Genomic DNA, 18308 nt, shown 5'->3' with positions numbered 1-18308 from the left:
CGCGTTATTTTTCTCATACCGGCTGTGCTGCAGCACCAGAAAATAAAATCAAGCAAGACATTTACAACACAAAACATAAAAATTGGATGGATATAGCGCTTTGAAATGCGGCGCCAAAGCTCATTGAGTCAGTGGAGCGCAGGGTAAAAGGAAAACGCCTCTTGTATTTCATGTCATTTTGCTTTTTTTTTCTTAATGAGGACTTATTATGCTTATTTTTAGGTACATACTTGTATATTTTAGGTCCTCTTTAATATAGCCGACTATACTGTATGGATGTCGTCACCAACGTATATTTGTGTTTATTTTGAAAAATACTGGTAAAGAAATCACTGGATCTGTGGCAAGGAAAAGACCTTACTTAAAACATAATTTAATTTGAGTTAAATGCCAGAGTTCCAGGTGTGTTTTGTTTATTAATGTCTTCACCAGATGGAGAAGCTTGTGATTAACAGTGGGAAACAAAACAGGATGGAAACTTGGCCTTAGTGCTTTTTGGAAACCACATGACAGAGTTGATCAATTGCAGGCAATGGTGTTTTAGGGAGGATCGAACTAGTTCAGCTTTCCAGCCTGCAAACGCTGCATTGATCAACACCATATGTGGTGCTTCTTTTTGGTCCTAACCTGCCTTTTTTTCCCTATACAAACATGCAGATTTTGATTTTATTTGGAGCGTAGTGACATCTTGGTCAAAGAGAAAGAGTTCAGAGAAGAAATGTAATGAGAAATGGTTAACAAATTGAGTTGGTATCTACTTTTAAATATCTAGGATTCCTAATTGATGACCACTTGTCTTTTAAGGAGCACATTCAGTCTGTTGTAAAAAAGCTGAAGCTCTTATTAGGATTTTACTACAGAAACAAGTCTTGCTTTTCTATTCGTGTGAAACAGAAACTGGTGGAATCTACCTTTTTACCTGTTATTAACTATGGAGATGTGTTGTATATGAATGCTTCTGCTCATTGTCTTTGCATGCTGGATAGCGTGTATCACAGGTCACTGAGATTCACCATTGCACCAAGCATTCTGGGTTTAGTTCCTTCTTACTTGTCTTCTCTTTTAAAAAGAAAAACTGGAAGTCACAATCTTTGTTCTATGGACATTTTGCAATTTGTTGTTCCCAAAGTACGGACTGAATTGGGAAAGAAAGCTTTTAGGTTTTCGGCACCTACTGCTTGGAATAATTTACAATCTGATCTTCAACTTCAAAACGTAGTTACCTTGAATGAGTTTAAAGCTCTGGAGAAATCGCTGCAGTCCAGGTTGTCTGTGTGCAAGTGTTTTGTATGAGCAAGTTTTAATGTAATTTTTTGTGTTGTCTGTTACTTTCACTATAACTGTCTTGCTGCTATCTTGGCCAGGTCTCCCTTGTAAAAAAGATCTTTGATCTCAATGGGACAAACCTGGTGAAATAAAGGACAATAAAATAATTAAAATGAAGAAGGCTAACAGAGCTCTGCAATATCCAGCTGAGCAGAGGCAAATATAGCCTTTACAGATTAGAGGAAGGACAGAAGTAGATAGAGATTAGAGATCTGAAATAAGCCAGTTCAGTGGGATTGCGTGCGCGTACACTAGTGCATGTTTATTTGTGTGTGCACATGCATCTGTGTGATTACGGGTCTGCTACTACTGAGAGGGTAAGTGTGGATATCTGCTCTGATGATCTCTGAGATTATCCAACCCATCTAAAAGGCCACAGATCTCAGTATTGTTATAATGAGCCTGACACAGAGGCTTTGCCCAGAGCTCTACTACTGCTTTGAGGCTGTTTGTACAGGTGCAAGTACATCAAATGCAAATATATATAAAGTAAAAAGAGCTGAAGGAGTAAACATTAAAGTGATGTAGACAGTAAAATGGGCCAGTGACAGATATGTTTTTCCAGTGCAAACAACGTCGCCACCAGCTGCCTCACAAATTAATAACCATAGTGATGATAACAATAGAGATGAGACCTGTAGTGGTAGGAGGCTCAAACTGAGGCAGGTGATATTGCACACATTTACAGTGGTTAAACACTGTGCAGTTAAAGGGATAGTTTGGGTGTTTTGAAGTGGGGTTGTATGAGGTACTAATCCATAGTCAGTGTATTACCTAGATGACGGTAACTGAAGCTGTTATCTATGCCCTTGCCAAAGCAACCAGACTCCATAGAAAAAAACACCAATTTTTTCCTCGCAGAACATGGGAGTTGCTGGTCTACCGCTGCCTCGATTGGTTACTTTGTTTGTGTTATTGTGTGACTAAGTCACCAAAGTCACACAATAGAACAAAAAATCTAACCGGAAAGGGCTGTCTGATGGCAAGGTGAAGTGGTTAAGTGCTTCTCCATACTGGGGGTTGCACCGACCGCCATCATGTAGATATAAACGTCTCATTCTAAGCTGACGAAAACACAACGATTCCTATTTTCAGGTGATTATACACTAAAGATACTTATTAATATTATATTCCATTTCTGCCAATAGATCCCTGAAATGTTACACACTGGTCCTTTTAATAGTCGTCCCATTTCTGGAATGGATTCTCACTTTGGAGAGGAAGTTCAGTTAGACTCATTGCTAATGAAAGCCCCCTCTCTTTCTAAACTCCAAAGGGTATAACATTCCCTTTTGACTCTAACTACTGATAGACTGGCGTACAGTATGAAAGCTCGTCATTATTAAGCTTAGTGTGTCAATGCAATTACTGTCACGGAGCCCAATTGTATGAACTTCTAGGATTTAAACAAAAAGCCTCTTATAGCAGGAATGGTGACCTTAAATAACAAGTCCCGTCATGTGATGTGATGATCAACTTATAGCTTAAGTCTTGGTCTCTTGATTCAGTCATTAGAAGAGTCTTTCTTCCCTCGGAGGAAAAATACACCCTTGCATACTCTTGGTGAGCCAGGGGATGTTTTTATGGTGATGAATGTTTTAATGTTTGGTCTCAGTCACAGCTAGCCTCAAAGCAAGGGTGCCCAATCAAAAGTGAGGAGTTCTGTGCTTTTAGATCAGATGTTTCCTGAAGTATAGTGAGAGAGCTGTAGTGTAACTGTGTGCTGAAACGTGGCCGGCAAAATACAACATTGATCTGTTGAAAAGATAAAAAATACAAATGATTGTTACCGTATAAATCTGAGCTGAGAAAATAGTGAAAACCAACAGTTGAAAAATCCAAAGATATACAATTTACAATGATATAAACATGTGTGCATTTGGGGAAAACGTCTAGTCTTTAAACTGTCTCCAATTGTTAAAATATATACTCCACGTAACACAATGCTCTTAATTGTAAAATGTTAAATACCCAACCCCAAACACTACAATACTACACTTTTGTAATCAAATACATGGTTTTATGTACTTTCTTATCTTTTATAAATAATTTAGTAAAATGGTGGAAATCTTGATTTGTAAAATACCTATCAATAATCTTTTACTTTAATATATAAATTGAAGGCACATTGTCCGAAAAGAAAAAACAAATTTTCCGGATATTAACTTACCCTGACTCGTTATCCTTTATCTGGATTTTGGAGAGACCTGGGATATTGCGCTTGTATATCTTTAATCAGAACTTCCACCACGGGATATTGCTAATATTGCAAGGTGTTCTGCACTATCTTTTGTATACGCAGCTTTACACACACACACACACACACACACACACCATCCTGCACATATGGAACATTATGTAACTCCACAACTCATTATTGTGACCCAGATTGCTGATAGCAAGGATTTCTAATCTCTGATATGAGTCCATATAAAAGTTTAATGGAACTGGGCCCAAGTGGGCCAGTAATGTCCGTGGCTACATGTAATGCAAAGACATAAATCAGCATATGAATTCAATTAAATGCAAATAATGATCAACTATGATATGAGTAGTTTTGCATCCCTTCATACTGTATATCTCCCCCGTCTGAGTCAGTGTAAAGCGCGATTGTTCCAGCCATGTGTAATTCAATTAAAGTTTCATATACTGTTTTTTCTGGAATATGAAATTTATCATTTTGCTATTGGTTTGATCTTGATGGAGCGGCTGTGGCTCAGAGGTAGAGCAGGTCCTCCACCAATTGGAAGGTCAGCGGTTCGATCCCCGGCTCTTCCGGTCACATGTCGAAGTGTCCTTGAGCAAGATACTTAACCCCAAATTGCTCCCGAAGGCTGTGCCATCAGTGTGTGAGTTAGTATTTTGATCAAGACTAGACTAAAAAAGCACTATATAAATGCAAGTCCATTTACCATCTTCAAGATAAATGTTGCATTAAAGGTACAGTGTGTAGGATTTGGCGGCATCAAGTGGTGTGGTTGCAGATTGCAACCACCTGAGTACCCCTCTTCTCTCTCCTCCCTTTCCAAGACTGTGGTAACTTGAGCCGCCGAGTGCAAAACCGTAGTAACACCGTTCGCCTCGCTCAGAGATCATCCTTACCATAATAACACTACTTTAGGAGCAACGGAAGTCAGACGGCGGCACCATGGTTTTGCGCTCTGCGGCTCTCGTTACTGCTATCTGAGAACTTCAGGTAATGTAAAAACGTGAAATGCTCTCTCTAGAGCCAGTGTTTGGTTTGTCTGTTCTGGGCTACTGTAGAAACATGGCGGAGCAACATGGCAGACTCCGTGAAGAGGGCCCACTCCCTATGTAGATAGATATGAAGGACTCATTCTAAGCTAACACGAAAACACAACGATTCTTAGTTTCAGGTGATTTTTACATTAATGAAAACATAGTTACAATGTTATATTCCATTTCTGCAAAGAGATCCCCCGAAATGTTACACACTGTTCCTTTAATAATGAATACAGATGGCACTGGTTTCACCTCGGTTTGTCATGACTTGGCAATGAAAGGGAAATTATCCTCTGTTGACAACAATCTCGTCTGATTTAAAGGAGTATATCTGTTCCAGATCTGGAGGGGAAGAAATGTCTTTGCCAATAAATTTGAAGAAAAGGAGAGAGGCTTATTCCATTTTAAAGCTTTTTTTTGGAAAGAGACATAAAAGAATAAAAATCTCCCCAACTGTCAGGTTGGCAAGCATAACTGATTAAAGTTTAAACTGGAGTTAAAGTCCCTGAAAACTTTGTTTCAAAGCTATGTATCACTGAATAAGTAACAATCAAATGTTAATATTTGAAAAAGAAAACATCAGGCATTTATTAAGAGATAATCTGCTTCATCAGGTCTGATTGTTTGATCAGATTTGACTGACAGCGATCTGGCAACATAAGCAACAGTCATCAGACTTTGATTCCAATGTTGCTAAATTGTGATTGGTGCATGGAAGTCTATGACATCACCTTTTTCCAACCAAGCCCCGCCCACTTCAAACCATTGAGGAAAAAGTAAAAACTGTTATCTCAGTGAGTGTACATTTAAAGTAATTGCAAATGAAACATAGTAACAACTTTTGCTTTATCTTAAATTAGTTTTTGCACACCATAATAACTTAATAAACCATGCTTTAATCCAGTCCGTCTATAAATGGGGAAATGGAAATGGAAATCTTCTGCTGTGCACCAGCCTTGTTTTGAAGCCAGTGTTAATTAAACCAACATCTAGCTTACTGAATTAATATTATTGAATCCAGATACCTGTTCAGTGTGGTGGTGAAAACGCCTCATGTGTTCATTATGACACCCTGTGAGTCTGGGTATAAATACTCACAAGTCAGTGAAGTAGCGCCAGAATCAGGTAGTGCATTTTTATTTGTAGGTACTTAAAATCAGAGCTAGGTACGCACGTCTATGCTCTGTTGATAGAGCTGGCAATCAGTAATATTGGCTACAAAACACGGTGCTCAAGCACGGTGGCCATATGGCTCGTTGAAGCTCCTTTGAAGTTTTTGAATAATTCGAGAATAATTGGAAGGATGGTGATCAGAAACATGGTGCCCAGGGAGTGTGTGTGTTTGTGAAATAGACTCTCTAACTCTATAACACTACACAATAAGACAACAAGTTAATCCTTTTGTAGTTCACAGGAAGGAGGCACTAAGGAATTTAGTTTCTTCTCGTCTTGTCTGGCCGTATTATCTTATCTTATCTTATATTACTTTTATCGTATCCTATCGTATCATCTTATCTCATCTTATCATCTTATCATCTTATCATCTTATCATCTTATTGTGTCGTGTCTTGTCTTGTCTTAACTTATCGTATTGTATCGTATTATCTTATCTTATCGTATTATTGTATCTTATCATATCTTATAGTATCTCATCGTACCTATTGCATTATCTTATATTATTTTATCTTATTGTATCTTATTATAGTTTCTTATCATATCGTATTATCTTATCTTATCATATTATTTCATCTTATAGTATCTTATCGTATCGTATTATCTTATCCAATCGTATTATCTTATCTTATCATATTATTTTATCTTATCGTATCGTATAGTATTTTATCGTACCTTAACTTATCTTATCGTATCGTATTGTATCGTATCATCTTATCTCATCTTATTATTTTATCGTATCGTATCACGTAATCTCAGAGTCACACACATACTGGTAACTGACATTTTCCGAAGAGTTTCTTTGGGAAATGGACAGTATTCAAATTTAAGTGATGGATGAGTCCCAAAAAAGGACAACCTCCTATTAATAGAATATTAAATAAGCATTTAAAAGGTTATTTAAATATAACAAATGTTTCTCCATCTCTTGTTGTTTCGCCTCTGTTTCACTCTCGTTTGAGGACTGGGAAAGTGATGCTCTATAATCAGACCCGAAGCCCCTTGAGCAGAAATTCAGACAAATGGTTTGTTGTCAAAGAGAATTATTGTTTTTGGGAGGAGGGGGTTTATTTGGAGAACCGAGTTTCCATTCTCTCACACTGGGGATGAGAACATTAAATATCAGTGTGCCTCGGTGTCATAGGAGAGCACTAAAACCTAAAGGGAAATAATGTGTTTAGCTTGTAAGCCTAAACTTCTTTAGCTCCTTTATTCTGACACTGGGATCCCGTGGAGACTGGCAGAGGGGTAATTTCATCGAAAGGAGAAGTTTCATGACACATTGTGTTTGCTAGCAGTCTGAGATCACCAATGATTATATTTTGTTCATCCCTAGGATTCAAACTCTATTAGAGCTGCCAGTAGTCTGCATTCGGTCGCAAAGGTCAATGAAGAAACTGCATCATATCGGCAGGATGATTGGTCAGTTGTTGGTATTAAAAGAAGGCAATATTACAGAAACAAGACTGTATATTAGTCCCTAAGCCCTGTGATACCAAGAATGTAATCTGTTCAAGTAGCGGGGCTCTAGAGGATGCTGTGCATGGAGCAATAAAGTATCACTTTATTACTACTATTACTCTCTGCTGGACTTTTTTTCAACAAACTTTATAGTCTCAGTGATTAACTGACGCTTTTATTGATAATAAGGTGAATTTTCTGCAACATTTCTACCATTTTTAACTCCAAATCATGTACTTTTTTGTCATCCATCATCCATTTCTCTTTATTCGTTTTCCATCTTCAGACTTTTTTCTCTCTTTCTAATGTTACTTTGCTTTTTGATCTCTCTTTTCTCTTCCTGTGTCCTTCAGTCCTGCCAACACTATATATGATGGAGTGACTGCCTCTGTAAAGTGCTCTACAGTACACTCCATTATGCCACTGATAGGAGTCGACTGGCTTTAACACTTTTCTTTCTCCCTTTTAAAGGGATCCAATGTTTTTGTTCATGTTATGTCCGACCTTCAGCGGCTCTTCCCTCTTCCCCCTTGTCGCTCAGGTTGTGCGAAGGCAGGAGGCGTGCGTTTCTCAGAGGATCCCCCCGCCGCCGGAGCCCCATCACATGTTCACTTTGACGAAAAGCTGCATGACTCCGTTGTCATGGTGACTCCAGAGGACGATGGCAACTTCATGGTCAAGGTATGTTTAAACTTGCAATAGCCTGACACTTGATGGCTACAGTGGACGAGTAAGATCTGTTAAAATACTTTGATTTAATTTAATTTTTTCTCAGATTCCAGGTTTACAAGTTTGTGAACATTTAGATAAGAGCTTAATCTGATTGTTGTCGTGATTTTTTTACTCAAAGTAAAAACAGAAATGTGCGTGCTGTACTTGTATAAATCCAGCAAAGATGTTCTGGCAGGAATCAATTTCGTTTGAAGGACTCAAATACAGGAAATGTTTATCATTATTAGATAATGATCATCCTTTTTACGAAGCTCAGTCATCAGCTGGCATCATCACATGCTCCCTTGGATCCAAAAAAGTGTGCTAGAGTAGTTTTCTGCCCAGCATGCAGACGTTATTCAGTCCCCATCTGCTTCATGGACATCATGTACAGCAGATCACTTAATCCAAGTCCAAGTTAATGTTCCTGCCAGGGTTATAATATCTTTTGGGATCAGATTCACAATAAAAACATGCAGTTAAAACGCCTGATATGCTCACATGGAAGCAGGTAAGGACGAGCTACAACACTAAAGATGCAAACAGATTTATTACCACCACTAAACAACAAAGTAATACTTTTTGAAGCAGATATTAAATTAGTTTAGTTTTCCACTGGCCCTTAAAGTCTTGTCATAATTAATTAGGGACTGGACTTCCCTTGGTGCCATGTTCTTCAAGTGGTGGATATAATATCAGGAGGTAACTCTTTGATCTAGTGGAGCATCGATGGGCTTCATCTGCGAACCATCCAGGAGAAGATTAAAGTCTTTTCTCATCACCGTTAATCTCCTCTGTCGGCTATAAAGACACAGAATAATGATATCAGACCTCTCATCTGTTCTCTGCTGTCAGCTCTGAGACCCTGGAGGAGCTCAATTTAGGAGCCAAGCAACGGCAACATAAACGGCTCCAACAAAAACTGCCTGTGGAAAAAAAAAATTATTAATGTGTCTTAAATTTGTCGACCAGTGACCATGAACTTGTTTCAGTTGTGACTTAATTAACGTTGAAGCTGCTGATGATCGTGATGCTAATGAAGGGTTGCATAGATGAAACTTGTTCCCTCTAACTGCTCAATTAAAACATGCAGTAGCTCATTTATTTCTGTCCTATTAGCAGTTCTTCAAGGCCTTTTTTTCTTTGAATTAGTATCCCTGTGAGCACGCATTCACCATTGCACCGTTATTAGTAGTACAAATATAGGGAGAAACATGAGGGATACTTTGCAGCAAAGATCCTTGGCTGGATTTGAGCGCAGGACGTGAAACTAAGGAAAGGTGCTTCAATGCTTCCTTTATTTTATGCAGCTTCAATCCTCTTTCCTTGACCTCATGACGATTTCTGTCAAGGTCAAGGAACAGTGGTTAGGAAAGGACATTAGGATGTTTTTAGATGTTAGATGAGGACACTAAAGAGTAAAACCTTGTCTACAGATGAATAATAGCTTCTAATGTAAAAACAATTCAAAAGCACTGATTTAAATGTTTGAGAAAAAGACATGCACACAGGCAGAGGACCCGACCGCATGCTTTATCGAGCATGTCATGGATTTGTTTCTCTTTGAGTGGCTGGCACACAAAATCAAGTGCATCTCAAGTAGCTCACGTTTTCGAAACGATTTCCTGTCTGCAGGCAGAGCATATCCTATGATCGTTTATATCAATATCACAGAATGACTTAAGCTGCTCATTTTCTCTCCGTTTTATTGTTACTGAATGAACCATCTCACTTTAGTTGATAAATTCAGCCACTCAGACGTTCCTTTCTAACTTTATATTTTTCTGTGGATTTATGATGAATGTAAAAATGACTTTCCCAGGTTGAAGTGCACTAAACTTGCACGGTACATCTACCTTAATAGACACCAAGCAAGTTCAGAAAGCTGTCTACCGTTTCTCAGTTATACCAAAATCCCAAAGGAAAGTTCTGCTCACTGTAGCTGAGCCTTTCCAAGCTTTGAACGTAATTCACAGCCAAATCAATTTGCTTAAAAGCTGCGTGTGCACGTGTAGATGGACTACAAACTTGGCTGCGACCTCCACCGTAACAGAGCAGCCCGTTCGTGTGAGTGTGTTTCTCAAAGCTCTTTGAGCGTACTTGAGAGTGGGCACAGAGTACTGTCAGCCCGGCGTTATGGCTCATCATGGAGGGGAGGGGTTGTGTTGCTATGGAGATGGCCGGGTGGTGATTGTAAAGACCAAAGATGAGGTGTGTGGGTTGGAGTGGTATGCATACAGCAGCTGTATGAATACCCGTTTTGATGAAAGTAATTTGAATTTCACAAAGTCTGCATGTCAGTGCAGGCGGGGTGACGTAGATCTAACACATAGTTGTGTTTCTGTGTGTCTGATCTCGTTTTTTGATTAAGATGGTGAAGCAGGGGATGGAAATGAGCAGCTGTCAGTGCTATAGAGATCTGCTCCAGAGGCCAATTCAGATTATTAGTGTGACTCAGGAAAGCCATGTTTCTGAACTTGCAGATTGTGTTTATGAACTTTTTCTGTAAGCATATTATAATATAAAACTATAATCATATTACTGTGAGTAACCAGATTATGGGTTAATGCGATGTGTGGCTGCCTACAGGAAGCATTGCCATAAAATAAGAGAAGGGACATCGTGTTTATTTTTAGTTTGAAGGGATAGTTCGGGTGTTTTGAAGTGGGGTTTTATGAGCTACTTATCCACAGTTAGTGTATTACCTACAGTAGATGACGGTCGGCACGCCCCCAATTTGGAGAAGCAGACAGGAGTTACCGCACAGAGGCAAAGCAATGAACTGCTGTGGACGGGGCCGGCAGAAAAACGTATTTTAGCCACCTAAAAGAAAGGCCCAACAATAAAAATCAATATCAGTTTAATTGTACGCTATATTTAGAATATTTTCACCGCTTTACCTTGCCATCACAGCCCTTTCAGACTAGGAACTGAAGCCGTTGTATCCATCTATGTTCTCGCCAAAGTCACCAGCCTCCATTGGAAAAAAACTGCAATTTTACCACGCAGATCACAGGGGTTGCTGGTCTACCACTGCCTCGATCGGTTAGTTAGTTTGTGTTATTGTGTGACTTTGGTGAATCTGAACTAACCATAGTCTGACTCAGCAGTTACCCTCAGCTTTACTGAGCCTTTTTGAGCATCTTCTCACTTATTTTCTGGCCCACAACTTAACTGTTTTGGTTCAGTCTCACTGCTCTCATCAGCGTAGTTTACAGGCACAATAGGCAGTTGTTTTCATCGAACAAGCTCTGATAAACCCACGGTGCGTTACCTGCGTAGCACCAAACGGAAGACAGACACAATTAGCGACTAACTAGTAAACTTGAAATGTTACACACTGTCCCTTTAAGATGTTTGCCAGCACTTTCAATGAATGAAAATGACTTTACTGAGTTACCATCTGGAGTCACACCAACATTAATTTTATATTCTAGCACTGCCAACAACTATAAACCAGAATTTAAAAGAGCTCACAAATCGTATAGGTTAGTGCCTCATTCACTGTCTGTGGAGGATTGTGGGTTTTTTCCTCCAATCTCCAGTTTGTAGTTAGTAAAGAGTGTTGCATGTTCATATATACTGACTGAATCATCTTGGTGAACAGGACATACAAGTTCATAAAATGTGTGGTATTTCCTCCTCAAGTCAAGTTCAGTGAAGAATTACACAATTTTTTTTTGATGAACAATGAGCCGTTTGTGTCTCTGGGTGTGTGCCACTCCCAGTGTTACACATCTTCAGAAACACCACTGTCATCGCTCAGCAGTGCACTCGTAAACTAGACTTTTAAATTGCTTACTAACTAAAATGTCTCATATTGGTTATCACTTCTCCGTCTCCATCATCGAAGCAACCTCTCTTTTGGTCCGAATCTGCGGCATGAAATTCATATTAAATAAATTTTTCAGACGCAGCTCACAGTGTCTGGACATGCGTGGGACTACGCTCTAAGAATGATTATTGTGTTTCTCTGCAGCGCTGCTCCACTGTTTCCCTCTCTCCCTTCTCACTTCCTGCTGTTTGCAGCCTCTGCTCTGCTGCTTTAACCGAGGGGTCGTGTGGGGCTGTAGCTGCCGTTTGCAGCTCTAGCCGGAGGGGCTTTGGTGCTTATCTGTCCTCGCCTGCACTTCCCTGCGGCCTTCTCTCTCTCTCTCTCTCTCTGTGTCTCTTTTTTTATCCCAACTCCTCTGTGAGGCTTTCTTCACTCCTCTCTGTGACGAGTCCCTCATGAATTTTTCTCTTTGCTAAAGTTACACAGCTACCTCTGCATCACTCCCCATCTCTCTACCTTGTCTGCTGCTCTTGATCTCACTTCCCTATCTTATAGTCTCCTTTTAAATGTTGCATGTTGCTAGTCTGAATTTAAAAAAGGTATCTGAAAATTCACGTACAACCTGATGTATGATCTTGTATACGGCAGCGACTGATTGGTTTCATTATTGATTTATCTGTTGATCATTTCTTTTAATTGTTTAGTTTGTAAAATGCCAGAACATAGCGAGGCAAAGTCTTCCAATTAGTTGTTTTGTCCGACCAAGATTCCCAAAACCCCATGATATTCAAAGTCCAGTGATATGAATCAGAAAAAGCTGCACATATTCACATTTGAGAAGCTAAAACCAGGAGTGAGCGGACTCAGTTGGTCGCAGTCTGCAACCACACCTCTAGATATTGCCAAATCCTACACACTGTACCTTTTTAAATGATTAATCAATTATCAAAATAGTTGCAGATTAACCTTCTGTTGAACGACTAATCATTGCAGCTGTAGCTCTGGCTCTGCTAAAGATCAACAAAGGTCAGAAATACTCAACTTGTTGATTGCTAACACAGAAAAATCCCTGCCAACTGCCAACTGAATTTTGTCCTTCTGGGGGTTCATGCTGGCGTCTCTGCTTCACTCTCCAAACCGCTGTAGAAGGTGTAACCGTGAGTAAGATTAGGCTCTTGAATTACTGACAAATCTATTCACAGGGGATTAGTATTATTGGAATATTTTGGAGTTGAGTGAAATCCAGGAGGTGATTCATTTTTATTTCCCATCAGGCTGAAATTGCCAATTTGGCAGAGGTGAGGGGGGATTAAGATCAGCAGAGCAATAACTAATGATTTAAATTAGAGGACTCCCTCAAGGAAAACTCAGCCCAACAGTGCAGTGCTTATAAGAATTACTTATCCATGTTTCTCATTAATCCTTTATTTATTGAGCTGTAATGGACTTACACTATGCAATGTGAGGCCATGCCAAAGTCTGTTTGCCTCTCTATAAACCCCTCTCCCTATGTTACAGACGGATTAGTCCAAAGTTTGAGGGAGAGAGAAAGACAGCCATTGTTTTCCCTCCTAAATCTTTCCCTTTCAGCTCCCTAAATATCTCTCTCTCTCTCTCTCTCTCTCTCTCTCTCTCTACAGGTCGGCTTCCTAAAGACGCAGCACCGCTATGAAATAGTGTTCACCTTGCCCGAGGTCCCGGCTCTGGGGAAGGATGTGTGTCCGGCTCGAGTACCCAGTCCACACCTCCGGATCACTGACATCACACCGGCACCAGAGGGTGAGATCAAAAACCAAACATGAATAAACACAGCAGAGTTTGCATCTAAAAGAAGCTCTTTAAAATATAAAATATATAAAGAACTTCTCTATTGCTCCTCTATTGCTCAATTAGCTCTGGTAAGGTTACTACATTTTCATGCTAAATATCATGGTCAACAGTGTTATCACAATATTTATCAAGCTTCCCTGAAGTACCACCATTAAGAGATTAATACTGAACAAACAGTGAACTGTATATTGCAGCGTTGTTGGACAGGGAGCGTAGTTTGCTGGTCTCTCAGCCCCCGTTTAACCGGTTGTGGCTACATTAATAAAACTGCTAATGAAGGCAGGTGCTTAACCGATGACTAATAACTGATTTGCATTTTAACATTTTGATCAACTCCCGAGTTTCTCCCATCTGGCGGTTGGACTGTAAGGGTACGTGTTCAAAGGGGCGTTTCTTGGAACGCGAGAGATCGCCTCGCTTCCCAGCATTGGAAGCTTAATGGGCTGCCACTAGACACAAGGCACTAGGCTCCTGATTGGACAAACACTTTCCGCGAGAAATAAGCTACGCAGGTGCTGAATCTGTCTTTATTTTGGATCAACGACTGTTTAAAAGTTTCTCGGAAGTTTCCAGAGGCAGCGAGTCGCACCGGACGCCCCTGATTTGCATAAAGTAGCCTAGACCTCAACTTTATGCAAACCAGGAGCGGCCAACGTGACGCCCTGTCTCTCGAATCGTGCCGCCACACTACCAGAATGCATTGCACAGCTAATAGGAAGCTTGGAAAGGACGGAGGCTGTGGACACGTACCATTAGTCTGCAAGGTATCTCAGTTCTGACTCGTGCTCCAATCAATTTCAACCCTTCTTTTTTGGAAGACTCAATGTACTCCCAGGAGCTAGGGAGCCAGGGTTTATTTGAGAATCAGTTACAACGTTACTGCAGCTGATAACATAAACAATTATACCAAATATAAATATGTGCATAATTGGTTCCTACAAATATAATAAAATGACTTCACACCATGCGTGCGTTGGATTCTATTAAAGCCTGACAAACACTGAACTGTTTATTGTTGGACTCTAGAGGAAGACAGACAGGGAGCGTAGTTTGTTGGTCTCTCTGCCCCCGTTTAACCAGCTGCGGCTGAATAAATCAAACTGCTAATGAAGGCAGGTGCTTAACAGATGACTAATAACTGTGACGCATTTTAAAATAAGATTGAAAAAAATAAGATGAAATGTTAAACATATAATGCATAACATAAGATGGAAAATAAAACACACGGAATAATAAGAATAATACTTAAGTTAGACATAATCTGTAAACCACTTTTAGTAATACCCCCACTTCAGACAGTCCTCAACAATGTTGTTAATTAAAAAACAGTCTGTGCTGCAAAAAAATGTCTTGGAAACCACTGTTGAAGAGGCAAAATGACCATAATAATCTGCACTAGCTGGATAAGGTCATTTGTAAATGCCATACTTAAGGATAACTTTGTAATATAGCCAGCCTAATACAGTCCAATAATAGTACTATATATTGTCATTTTTTACACAAGCATAAACATGAATTATTGAGAAGGATCCCATTAATTACTTTTATTTTAAAATTGTGACCACAATATGAATTGAACTGGACATTTTACAGTTGAAAAGTCCTCTCTCCAGCGCTCTCTGGTGGTCAAACTATGTAACGATGACACTGTTTGGAAATGACCTCAAACCTAGTTTGGCATTTCTGTACTTCAAGTTCTGGTCACCTATCGGCTGGACATATACGTTGACATCAATAAACATCTGCAATAAGCTTATCTATCTGGCCAGTTCTGACCTTTAACCCCTCCACTATTCTCTACTTTGTTCTGCAACTCCTACACAATAATTTCCCTCGGGATAAATACAGTTCTATCTTATCTTATCTTCTTATCTTATCCTCCCACACTCTGTAAGCTCGAGCCCTAAATGACACAGCAGTATTATAATTCCAGTATGTTGCATTTTGATCAGTAGACATTTCTGTCAGATCTCTGTTCTAATTTATCATCAAACTGCTCTTCTGAGGATGTTGCTGCAAGCTGCAAACGCAGCTCTTAAATGTCATTAATTACTTAAATCCCCTTTAAATTAGTTTTCTTAATAAAACCCGTCTAGACGGCATCAGACATGCAGCTGTCTGCACCAGCTCTGTGCAGGCTCGTGTCTCGGCTTCGTCTCCCGGGCATAACCGCCACCTGAAGCGTTTATTTAGGCTTCAAGTCTATTTTTTTCCCGATATTATGCGCGTAAACGAGAGGTTGACGGCCAATAATCACTACTACTATATTATTACAATTTACTACATATTTTACAGTTTTATCATTATTTTATCCTATTATTTATTATCATATTATCTTTATTTTAGCATTATCTGACATTTTTTCTTTGACAGTATTGTTTCCGATGGCATGTTTTTCATTTATTCGTGTTTGTTTATTGATTCCATTTTGAAAAGTGGAACACAAATATAGTTTTCTTTACTGTTTAGTGTAATAATGTAATAATTAGGCTTTGCTCGGGCTCAGAGAAAGCTGTAACGTGTTGTAAATGAATCATATGCATCAGTGCTGATGGAAAAATAGATCAGGAATACTCGAAAGTATTGCCAAAGCCAGAGTTTGGCCACTCTTTTGCGACTCGACGCTTTGAAATTCGGGGTTAGGCTCAAACAGTATCACAAGTTATCTTCCCTGAGCCACATCCTACGCAACATTCATCCAGTGTAATATACAAATGCAAAAACACGTTTAGCATGCGCCTGTTTGTGTTGCAGGCAGACCTGATGTGAAATACTTTGCGAGTTAACTCTCAGTGGCATTGTTACAGGCTGCGTGGAGGACCAGATGGCTGAGGATTACAGGAACAGACAGTCGAGACAGCGTTAGCGCAGCAATCTGTCTCTGGGGAATCATAAAAAAATCATAAAAACAAAACACTTTCCTGCGTTTGTCTTGTATTCCCGTCACTCGTTGTGATCTCAGAGGTTGTAAACACCTATAAAATGGCAAACTTTGCACGTGTGTGAGTCTTAAATGGATTCCCCTCTCACCACTAAACCTGCTGATTTGGGCCAAAAGTGATCCTCTAATGTTTCTGGGAGTCGCGCCCACTAAATGCCTGTAACTGAAGCAGGTCATTGACATTTACTGTGAGCTCACTGTCACACCCTTTTTATTACACTCTGTGTCTGGAGCTGGGTCAGCTGATGTTAACAGCGACAGGTGTGAGTTTCAAGCGTGTGTGTATGTTTAATATGTTCGTGACCATCATTTTGTTCTCTTGATCGTCTAGTATCAGTCTGATCCATATTCAAAACATCGCCTCACGCAGAGAGACAAAGAAAGAGTGTGTTACGTGTGTGTGAGGAAATCCAACCCCTCTTCATTTTTGTATTTTTCTCTGTGTGTGTGTGTTTCCCAGGAGGTCTGAAGGTGACGTGCGAGTACATGGCCCAGCAGGAGGGGGTTCTGTGTGAGGAGGTGCTGCTGCTGAGTGAGACCAACGAGGACGTCTGTGTTAAAGTCAGAGTTCACGCCAGAGTCATGGGTGAGGCGACTTTAGTGATATACGCAATAATCATCTTTGCAACACACTGTAGCTTTTAGAGGAGCTTTGTTTTTGACAGATGGGGAACTGAAAGTGTTTCCATCCGCCTGTTTTTATGCACATTTACAATTTGCGTATAAAACAACTGTAGTTTTTGCTGTTAAAACTCAACATCGTACTGCCCTTTTTATCTTTATAGTAAGGCTGCAACTAACGATTATCTTCACAATCAGTTAATCTGTGATTTCGTTAGCTTAGAATGAGCCATTTATATCTCCATACGGAGCGGGTCCTCTTCACGGAGCTGGCAGCCATGTTTCTATAGTTGCCCATAACGGACAAACCAAACACTGTTGACTTTTTCTGCTTGGGCCGGAGTCAATAACGTTACTCTCTCCGGAGTTAACTCCCGCCACCAGACACAGGAAACCTCTTTTGGTGTTGAGGAGCTGCAGCATTTATTTCTGCACAAACTGCAACTTCCACTGAACATTCACTTGATATCCTCAAAGCTAAACTTTGTCTTCTGCTCCACTCGCTCACTTATTCGCTCACATCATCACACATATTCGCCGCCGCCGCTCTCTATCTCTTGCTTCAACACTCATTTCCCTCGTACACACACACAGATGGCCTACGCTGCCCTTACAACAGCTCTAGGTAGGGCCATTCGTCTTTCGCCATGGTAGTTCTCCACCACGCTTGGCACACGGAAGAAGTTTAAGTTAGTTGCAATTTGCAACCTCACCACTAGATGCCGCCAGATCCAACACACTGCACCTTTAATCGTTTGGTCCATACAATGTGAAACAATTGTGAAAAGCTTTCACAATCAATTCCAGTTTCCTAAAGTCCAATGTGATGTCTTTTAATCGCTTCTTTTGTCCGACCAACTTTCCAAAACCCAAAGATACGATCAAGAAGATGGAACAAGACACTGTTGGCATTGGCATTTTTTTTTTCTTGAAAAATGTCAATCAAAATAGCTGCCAATACATTTTCTGTCAACTGACTAATCGAATAATTGACTTATCATTCAGCAATACTTTATAGTATTTTAGAAATGTAGTTTTCCACAGAAGAGAGTCCTCATCCAGAGTTTTTAATGAGCACATTTTAATGTCAACGTGGGAGCAGCAAGTTTTTTCACACTAATTGGATCTCATTTTTTTTATAATCAGCATTTTGAAGCCCATTAGTTTTAGAGTCTCTTATTTCTTCCTCTTCTAGTTTTAAAGTCAGAAACTGAGGGCACTATTTTC

At 39.8% G+C, this 18308-nt stretch overlaps 1 protein-coding gene across 2 annotated transcripts in view; it reads left to right on the top strand.

The window, feature by feature from the left end:
- The window catches only part of c22h20orf27 (chromosome 22 C20orf27 homolog), a 39006-nt gene that overhangs the window by 8215 nt on the left and 12483 nt on the right, over positions 1–18308 (top strand). For both annotated transcript variants that reach the window (XM_037759319.1, XM_037759320.1), the window contains 3 exons: positions 7745–7884; positions 13330–13468; positions 16921–17046. In XM_037759319.1, the coding sequence (XP_037615247.1) occupies positions 7745–7884; positions 13330–13468; positions 16921–17046 (405 nt within the window). The remainder of the gene's footprint in view (positions 1–7744; positions 7885–13329; positions 13469–16920; positions 17047–18308) is intronic.

Source organism: Sebastes umbrosus, chromosome 22 (assembly GCF_015220745.1).
Source record: "Sebastes umbrosus isolate fSebUmb1 chromosome 22, fSebUmb1.pri, whole genome shotgun sequence".
Lineage (NCBI taxonomy): Eukaryota > Metazoa > Chordata > Actinopteri > Perciformes > Sebastidae > Sebastes > Sebastes umbrosus.
Note: the sequence above shows the minus strand (reverse complement) of the source record. Positions and strands in the feature narration are given on the sequence as shown.